Source organism: Eptatretus burgeri, chromosome 12 (assembly GCF_056783735.1).
Source record: "Eptatretus burgeri isolate ZD-2024b chromosome 12, Ebu_testis_v1, whole genome shotgun sequence".
Classification (NCBI taxonomy): Eukaryota; Metazoa; Chordata; class Myxini; order Myxiniformes; family Myxinidae; genus Eptatretus; species Eptatretus burgeri.
In genome coordinates this window covers 59201172-59211437 of record NC_140972.1, presented here as the reverse complement: position 1 = coordinate 59211437, position 10266 = coordinate 59201172, and the positions used below count along the sequence as shown (strand labels likewise).

The 10266-nt window shown below is 48.2% G+C and overlaps 1 protein-coding gene across 7 annotated transcripts in view; it reads right to left on the bottom strand.

The window, feature by feature from the left end:
• LOC147015705 (phospholipid phosphatase 4-like) overlaps positions 1-10266 on the bottom strand; it is a 103341-nt gene that overhangs the window by 20252 nt on the left and 72823 nt on the right. For all 7 annotated transcript variants that reach the window (XM_085848133.1, XM_085848134.1, XM_085848135.1 and 4 more), the window contains one exon: positions 95-265. In XM_085848133.1, the coding sequence (XP_085704259.1) occupies positions 95-265 (171 nt within the window). The remainder of the gene's footprint in view (positions 1-94; positions 266-10266) is intronic.

Sequence of the window (10266 nt, the reverse complement as noted above, 5' to 3'; positions counted from 1 at the left end):
GTAACAAAAAGTGTATGGAGAGTTGACACAAGATCTCCCTGCTCCTCTCCAGTCAAGGTGCTTTGAGAGCCCACAAAAAGCAAATGCATATTACCTTGCCAGTGGTGCTTGTAGTCACATGTACGAGAAATGGCAATAAGGGCAGCAATGAAGAGCGGAAAAATGACGATGATGAGCCGCAAACCGGGCGCACGCATTGCCGGCACGAAACACCGAAGTTTTCCCGCGAGGTACAAGGCAAGAAAACCAAGTCCCGCAAATACATCTGATGTGATAAAATGGGAGGAAAAAAAGCTACAATCAGGAACGAGTCCAAGAATAAAAAAAAGCACCATTGAAGGGAGTCAATCATATATAATGGAGCAAGCGTATCTATGTATAGCCACCAACAGCTCCTTTTATAGCATTTATTGATGTTGCTTGTGTTCCCATTGGAGCATACTAAAATTAATTGCATTTGTGTTGGTAGTACCCAGGGTAAAGTCATGGGCATCCCCCCCCCTTTCCCATCCCCCCTCCCACGACCTGTACGAGGTGGAAATAACGTGATTTTCATCCCATGTCCACCAAATTTTTCACATGTGTTGGCGGTACACAGGATCAGATCATGGGCACACCCCCCCCCCCCAACACGTTCGAGCAGAAGGTGAGACAACTTACAATTTTTACCTGTACACGTGCAAGTTTATTTACTCCTGCTGCAGACAGGGGGGGGGGTGATTAGCCACAGCACGAAATATATTTGCCTCACCTCTACCACAATACACCCACCCCCAATTCCCCAGTCTGAGCAGGTGTTTCTACTTGTACATAACAAGGAGCATCTATTTATTATGTATGCAAATCTGGTGGATTTTTTAATGCTGCATCCCACCCCTACCCCTACAATATGGCATATGCTCTCCATGTATGCCTCTTCCCCTTCCTTTACTCTCATCCATGAAAAACGTCCTTTCCTTCCGTACTTTTCCCAATCCTCCCACATTCCTTAACCACCTCCCTTTTCTGTTATCCTTGTTGCGAGTGTTGCTACTAGATTTTGTAGATCTTGCATTACCAGAACTCAATGTCATTTTCCCTTCTGGGATTATTTAATTATTAAAAGCCGTTGCTTTGATCCTGTGTGCTGGTCTGATCATTACATGGTGGCAGCGGTGGCTGTAAAGACCGATTTCACGTAACTATGGAACTTTTCAAGCCACCACCATACCTCTCTTTGGACGCCACGAACCTCAGTAAGAACTGGCGCCGCTGGTCCCAGCAATTTGAGCTGTTTTTAGAGGCGTCAGAGCAGGCCTCCATGGCAGAGATTCAAAGTCGCCATTTTGCTTCACTGTGCTGGAGTGGAGGCAATTAAGGTTGACAACACGTTTGTGTTTGACCCCGTGTCAGACAATAAGGTACTGTCAGAGGTGATAAAACAGTTAACTGATTACTGCAACCCTCCGAAGAACCTGATGTACGAACAGCACAACTTCTGGGAGACCAAATGGCAGGATGGGCAGTTAGCCAGCCATTACTTGACAGATTTACGAACGTTGGCCAGATCACGTGAGTTTGTCGAGGTGGATAACATGATTCAGGATAAAGTTGTTTTCGGAATGTCCGATTTGCGGATCAAAGAGCATCTTTTACGTGAAAGCACCTGGACCTTGCCAATGCTGTGGATATCTGCCGAGCTGCTGAGGCAAGCCGCACACAAATACAATCAATGTGCAAGTTGCCACTGGAGGTAAACGAGCTGCGCGGAAAAGTCGTGAGGTTTGCAGAATGCGGTGCTTGTGATAATGGTGAGGTGTTTTCTAGACGCGATGCTCATGGTAGGGAATCCCGCTATAATGCCAATTGTGCTGTGGATCAACAGGACGTTTGCCCTAGATGTGGATACCAGCGGGGAAGGGACCATGACTGCACTGTAGGCCGTGGGCAGTTCCTATGAAAAGGCCCTAAAAACACTTTTCATTCCGAGGAAGGGGTGAGAGGTGAACTTTGGGCTGCTTGTAGACACGTGTATGGTGGACATTAGGACAAAAGTTCTCCACGAGATCTTAGCCCAATAAGGCACAGTGAGTTGTCGAAGTTGGTCGCCAGGGTGCGAAAAGTGGCATTTTGGCATTTTTTTCCCATTTTGCCGATCGTATATCTCGGCGAATATACATCTCCCAAAGCTCAACTCAACGGGGGCGTCAGACACAACAACATAGCTCACGAATCAGAAGTATCGACCATGTAAGCACTTTATTGTCAAGATAATGAAAACTGTAACAAGGTGCATCATTCAGAAAAAAAGCGATTTTTGAGGAATTCCTTCATTTTTACGAGCCTGTATCTACCTCCAATACCGACCGAGATGTCTGAAATGACCGAAGACCACAGAACGTTCTACTATCTTCCACTTTAGGAAATATCGTGGTCCTGGGGTGGCCAATGTGGAAAATATAAACAATGCAAATCGTTACTTTAGTAACGCAAATCTTTTTATTATCACTAATTATCTCGATATTGACAAGGCTTCATCTTCCACATCGACTGACCTAGAGATTTGAAACTGCACGTACGGATACAACCACCTGCTTACTTAACATTAATGGATTATAATCCATTATATCCAGAGTATGATGGCGATAATTATCGCCATCATACTCTGACAGTAATTAGGCACTTCGTCATTGAAAGACGGATAACAATCTCATCTTATACACTTTATGTGCAAACAGAAATGGAAATGTGAACAGCGAAGCTGTTAACTAACCTACACCACATTCTGCTAAGGGAAGACTACACAGAATCATCTTCACAAAATTACTAATTAATTCTTAATTATCTTCCTATGACTGATTAAGCCATGTATCACAATCTGTCAATCTCACTGAAACAAGAAAGGAAATTCACACATCGGTGGGAAACAAAATCAAAAATTATCAATATCTCGCAATGGCAAAGTGGAATATTATTGGTCCTCGGGATTTGTTTACTGAGCCTTAAGTGAATGGATAATGAACCATATATAATGAACCTTATTTGTCATAGAGACAATAGCTGCTACATCAAGGCAATGCGTTACTGAAATGCCATGCCACGACTAGATTATTACTGGAAGGACGAGGAAGATGGATGTCGACGAAAAGCTGTGGTATGTGACATTAGTTATACTGAATCCGTGCATTAGTTATTTTCATCTAACAGTCATCAGCATTATCATCGGCAGCGTCGTCCTGTTCATTCCCCCCTTCGAATAATTCTTCGGTCGGTGTTTTCGAACTATTCTCACAATTCCGACACTTGCATATATCTGTGCAGGACAAGGTAGAGGAGTGACACGAACACTGTCCTGTTTTGCAGTTTGACATTTTACAGGCGCAGTTGACTACCTGCAAGATCATTTCTGGGGCAGGGTCCTGTGTCATCAACAGAATTGACAATTCGTCCCCTGTCATTCGCCAGCCGTGGCCAACTGGAGTAGGAGCATTGATCAAGGGGGATAGCGCCCGTCTATGTATGGCGGCTTGATAGTTAGCACGCAGAATATGTTGGTTTAGGGCGTCATTTGTAGGTGGCATAGACTGTTCTCCTGGTGACGAAGCCAAACAAAATACTCTGTATCTTGCATCATTCACATCCGCTGCCGACTCGACCGTAAATAGCACAAACGAACCTCACCAATGAAGTCACGGTTTCTGCTGCTATAGCGAAATCGGATCCTAGCCTCGCGCAGCCTCACAAGAAAGTCTCGTTTTTGGACATGGCTGAAAAGGTCTTCTTTTTTCCTTTACCATAAAACAACTTGTCGAGTCGCATCCAGTCAGGATGTGAAAGCCAATGAGAGCCTGAGACAATTCCTCCCCCAAGTTACTTCTGATGCGTCCGATGTCAATCACACGGGCGCGATTTTTCACGCCAGTTGAAAAAAACATTCGCCTGTATTTGCGCTCCGAGTGCAACAGCGATCACTGCGACATCAGTATCGGGACTGTGAATGACAATATCACGGTAGCTTGAAATGGCGTGCTTTGTATGGAGCATGAGGCGGGTGTCCGCTTGCTCGTGATCGCACTGCAACTCATCCACTAACTGTACACATTGCTCACCTGATGTCGCTTTCAGCACGTGACACTGGTCAGAATGTGTCACATAAATGCTGTAATCGCGCCCTAGGTTAGGCAGACTGGTTGACCGCCAAGTGGTGAAGAGAAAATCAATCAGTGCTTCTTTATTCTTACCACTGGCGAGAAATTTCTTCCACTGACTTGGGACTTTTTGATCGGGGCCGTACAACAATCTAGTCACACAAGTACCTTGGGTACTTCGTCGAGAATGCTCAGCATTTTTGATCGAGATGTCAGGGTATCGATCACACACAAAATCTATCCTAGAGCTGCCAAGCCTCACCATTATTTTAATGAGGGCAGCTTGGATATTTTGAGCCAGGTTGACAAATGTCTCCGGTATACGGACAAGTCCCTGAATCACAGCCATGCCATCGACTATAACAGCAGGGTCGTGAGGCATTGAAAGAGCAAGGACATTGTATACCCAACGCTCCATCAAATCCATCAACGCGGATTTATTGGTTTTTGCAAGAATACCAACCGCACTGGCAAGGGGAAGCGAGACAGGACTTTGCGAATATGAAAGTACCTCTCGCATGTCGAGTTGCCGAGTCTGACCAATGATCAGCAGTTGTGCGAACAAATTACGATCAGCTTTCAGGGTAATTTCTTTCTTAGATGTTACCCTCGAAGTACTTTTCACTTGTGCAGCGAAAGTTTTGAGCTTCTGAGCCTTGAGGATGGAGTAGAAATCGACAGTGTTCGTCAACAAGCGGGATTCCATAAAACCGCAGAGTAAATGCTCACCGGTTTCATAGGCATTGAGGAGATCATGCTTCACAGTGGGGCTGGCAATGATCCCAAAACTAATGATTACCAAGTCAGCTTTCGGATCGAAAGGATCCATCATTGAGGTGATGGTAGACATGAGGTTCTGTATGTGTCTCTCATCCCTTATTGTACGAGCTGTATCCAAATCCTTCCGACGACGCGATTCAGAATGACTACCCGCTAGGGTCAGACATTGTCGGGTTATAGCCGCACGTTCATTCTGTGAAAGGATCCAGCGGTGATCAAAATGATCAAATTTGATTTAGTTCATAACAAATAGCTAGGTATGTACATGCTGTGAGTGTTTCAGCTTTAACTAGTTTATCACGCTTTGGCCCATGGACTCTGTTAAGATAACGTGACTCTTTCTTGCAAACGATGCAAATACATGGGAGGATATGACCTTGTGAAGAGATTGGTATGCTGCATCACGTGATTGGGTTTTCGTATATCATGGCTCGCCCGCTAGGGGTGGCAGGAATGTACATCAGGACGCGCAATAAAGCGGAGTTCCTGCTAACACTCTTGCTTCTCATGTTCCACTGCACCTCGTACACCACAGTTGGCTGACGAGGATGGTTGATCGACGAGTCACGGCGCACGGACATGTGCCCGTTTTCGTCGGAGACGACTTCGAATTGTTTTCAGAACAATTGGGATGCTATTTCCACGCGAATGATGTGGTCGACGAGAGCAAACAGAAGTCGATCTTGCTCGCCTCGCTATCGACGGAACATTATCGACTACTGAGTGATTTGGTGGCGCCGGACAAGCCCCGTGATGACGGGCTGTCATTTCAGGATATTGTGCAGAAGATGAAAGCACACATGGCGCCGGAGATGTCATTACAGCTCGCTCGATACCAGTTCGATCGCCTCTCGAAAGGTGCGGAGGAGCGCGTCGCTGATTTCGTGGCGCGAGTGAAGCATTCTTCCATGGCATGCAAGTTCACGGCGGGGGAGCGTCCAGCTCGGCTCAGAGATCGTTTTATTGCTGGTTTACAAGATGCGAAGATGGTTTCGGCGGTTCTACGGCCGAAGGGTGAAGCCATTACATTCGACTCGGCGGTCGGCACTGCTACAGCTGTCGAGCACACTCGCGGAGATGTTCGGGCCATCACCGGCCACGCGGGGTCGCGAGCGCCCCGGGACGCACGCACGACCTTCGGTGCGGGTCGGACGTCGCCGCGCAGCAGCACGAGCGACGAGGTGACCCCGCGGACGTGTTTGGGATGCGGAGGTCGACACCTGCGCCGTATGTGCCCGTACAAAGGCACCGTGTGTTTAAATTGTCACAAGGTGGGTCATCTGAAGCGTGTGTTCCGTGGACCACCGTTAAGGTCATGGACGGCGATGTGCGAGGCCCGGGGCGGAACCGGCAGCCGTTGTTGAGCCAATTTTCAATTGGCCCGGCGACGGCGCGCCCGATGACAGTGGAAATCGAAGTGAACAAAACGCCGATCACGTTTCAGGTCGATACGGGAGCGGCTGTGTCGATCATAGGCGAACAGACCGCGCGTAGACTCAACGGCCTGAAGCTTATCAGGTCAAACCTCACGCTGTTCACGTACACCCGCGAGAAGATAACGCCAGTCGGGATGGCAGACATGTCTGTGCGGTACCAAGTCAGGTCACCGCGCTTCCGTTGTACGTCGTGCGGGGGAGGGGACCGTCTCTCCTCGGCCGAGACTGGCTGTCCCGCATCAGGCTAGACTGGGCCGCAGTTCACCTTGTGCAACCTGTGCCGAGCCGGTGGGAGGATCAGTTGGAGAAGATTCTTCAAAGACATCAAGGTTTGTTTTGCGACGACCTTGGGAAACTCAAGGGCGTGCAGGCAAAGCTCTTCCTGAAGGAGGGGGTGGTTCCTCGTTTTTGTAAACCACGACCGGTGCCGTATGCCTTGCGGGACAAGGTCAAGGGTGAACTGGATAGGCTGGAGGCCTGTGGAGTGATCGAACGGGTGTCGTACTCAGATTGGGCCACACCGGTCGTCACGGTGCTGAAACGGAATGGAGACGTCCGATTGTGCGGGGACTTCAAGTCCACGGTTAACCGGGGCTCAGTGTGGAGCAATATCCACTGCCCTCAATCGATGAAATATATGCACGATTGGCGGGGAGTCGATACTTCACGAAGCTTGATCTGCGTGATGCGTATTTTCACCTGGCGATGGATCCCGGGAGTAACGAACATTTGACAATCAACACGTGTCAAGGGCTCTATCGATATACCCGACTCTGTTTTGGGATTGCTTCGGCCCCAGCCTTGTGGCAGAAAGCTATGGATCAGGTTTGCATTGGCCTGCCCGCTCAGACCTACCTGGACGATGTGCTCATTGCGGGGAAAACGGCAGACGAGCACCTTGCGAACATTGCCCAAGTGCTGACAAAGCTAGAAGCGTGCGGCCTGCGCTTGAACAGGGACAAGTGCGCGTTCTTCAAGCAGCGCTTGGAATACCTCGGGCACATCATCACGCCGGAGGGGCTGTTGAAAGGTCCTCGGAGGGTGGAGGCGATTCAGCACATGCCACGTGGCCAGACGTTTTATCGCCAGGGCCGGACGTGCCGACGCCCACGGGATCTTCGCCTGATTCAGTCCTGCCCGAGGACGTTGGGCAGGCTGGTCGGCCGGGGGCGGTTGTTTTTGCGGATGGCGCAAGTCCGGCGAGGGTGTCACCTCGACCGCGCCGGGAGGTGTCTGAGCCTGGGCCGTCTGGCGTCGCTGCCCGTCCGAGGCGGGTCAGGATGCGGCCGCGGTACTTGGAGGATTTTGAATGTTGATTGGTTTCGGTTATTCATGTTATGATTGTCCTTTCCTCATTTGACTTGTCATTTTACGAGGGGAGGAGTGTGCTGTATCACGTGATTGGGTTTTCGTACATCATGGCTCGCCCGCTAGGGGTGGCAGGAATGTGCATCAGGACGCGCAATCAAGCGGAGTTGCTGCTAACACTCTTGCTTCTCATGTTCCACTCCACCTCGTACACCACAATTGGCAATGCCGATCTTGATGGCAGACTCTTCTTTGGTGATGACAGCACACCAAGCTTTTGAACAGAAGCATCTACTGCAGATACTTCAGTAGCTTCCTCAAAAGCATGCAAGCATCGTTTCTTACTCGCAAGCCATCTCTTTTTATCGGTGAACCATCTGTAGCACGTCGGATGGTAACCAGCACTCGGTGGAATATTGGTGAAGCCAATGCCAGCATGACTGTGATAACGCGACCGGGCGATATCACCACTTTCCCTGGGTAAATCTAGCCATTTTCCCAAGCACTCACGATATTTACACCATCTAACCTCAGTAAATGGACATACATTCCATTCTTGTACCGATGACAGATGCAAAACACACCATAAACGCGACTTCTCCTGGGATTTTGCTCGGGACAACACTACGTTAAGGCCGACGTGGAAGCTGCCATGACAGTACAAGTAGTACCCGTGTTTACAAAAATACGGCTGCTGATTGGTTGCAGCTGATATTGCTACGCCAGCTTGCCGACTTCTCGGCCAACGTACGCAGTTAATCGCCGATGACACTTTGAAAAATAGTGCGTGTAACTTCTAATTAATGCTCAGACTTGGGCGTTGTTCACATGGAGAACTTTTTACACGTTACAGCAAATATCATTTAGACCATATTGTGAGTGAAAATAAGTCGCACAGTTTTCACGGAACGAAACGGAACGATAGCGGCGGACAGCCCAGGGCCTACTACCATCGGCAGAGAATGTAACAAATGTGGACGGAAGGGGCATTTTCAAAGAGTATGTCGAGCCAAACCCATGCAGTCTGTCCACATTCTTTGTATGGACACAAGAGATGGGCGATTCGGTCGACAAAATAAATCGACTGCGCATTAACGGCCTTGATTCGGTAGCACCAGGTGAGAACTGCTATGCATGCATATCAATATAAGGAGCTAAAATGAAGGTCAAACTGGATACTGGCATGCAGACATGTGTCATGCCTTTGCCCCTTTTCAACAAGTTACCAACGAAGCCAGAGGTCCAGGAATCTTCTGTAGCTTTGACTGCATATGGAGGACGAGGTGACCCACAAAGGCAAGACTGACTTATTTTGCAAAGCAGGCAACAAAGAGGGGAATTTTGAGTTCTACATTGTTGACACCTCAGCACCTCTGATTCTGAGGTGACAAGCAAGTGCTGCCCTGGATCTTCTTCAAGTAGGTGCTAATAAGGCCAATGTAGGTGTATGTTGTGTTTGTGCTCACCACACACCACTCAAGCTAAGCGAAGTCATGCTTGATTTCGCAGATGTGTTTATAGGTTTGGGTAGGTTTGTTCACCTGTACCACATCCAATTAAAAGATGGAGTTTCTCCAGTTATAGAGGCTTCACAGAGAGTACACCACAGTTTACATGCTTCCCTCAAAGAGAAACACTCTGACATGGTGGCTCGGGGTGTAATATCTCGGGTTGACGCTCCTACGGATTGGGAACATAATTTGGTTATCGTTAAAAAAAAGACAAGTCTTTGAGGTTGTGCCTCGGCCCCCGTAAGCTAAATACTGCTGTAAAACGTGAGCATCACCAGATGCCAACCCATGATGATGTAATCAGCCAACTCGGAGATAAAACATTTTGCTCAATCTTTGACCAGAAAGATTCGTTCTGGCAGGTGGTGCTTGATTCGGACAGTGCTTTGAAGTGCACGTTCAATACCACATTCGGGTGTTACTGTTTTAACAGAATGCCATTTGGCCTTTGTTCCGCAAGTGAGGTGCTGCAGAATCGGAATGAGTGTACTTTTGGAGATATTTTGAAGGTGTATGCTTTAATCGCTGACGATATGATCATCATAGGCACTGAAGAAGTTCAACACGATGAGAGTGTGACGAAACTCCTTGACCGGGCCAGAGCTCGTGGAGTGAAATTTAACCGCCATAAGATCCAATGGAAGGGATCAGAGGTCAGGTTTACGGGATACGTTGTCTCTGCTGACAGCTTAAAGGCAGACCGGGAAAAGGTCCAAGCAATCGTGGATATGCCATCGCCCATAAGCAAGGCTGATTTACAATGTACGCTGGGTGTGATCAACTACTTATCGCGTTTCATGCCTGACATGTCGGTAATCACAACCCCACTTCGGCATTTGCTCCAGAAAGATTTACATTGGCAATGGCAGCCAGAAGCATTCAGTAAGCGAAAACAAGCCATATCGTCTACACCAGTGCTCAAATTATTTGACCCATCAAGACCATCTGTTGTGCAAGCCGACGCATCATCAACCGGCTTGGGAGCGTGTCTGCTGCAGGATGGCTGGTTGTACCAACTGTCCTGGTCCGAACATTGCATAACCGCCATTTTATCACTGGAAGAAAATGTACAAAAATGGTTTAACCATTTAAATAAAGGTAAGA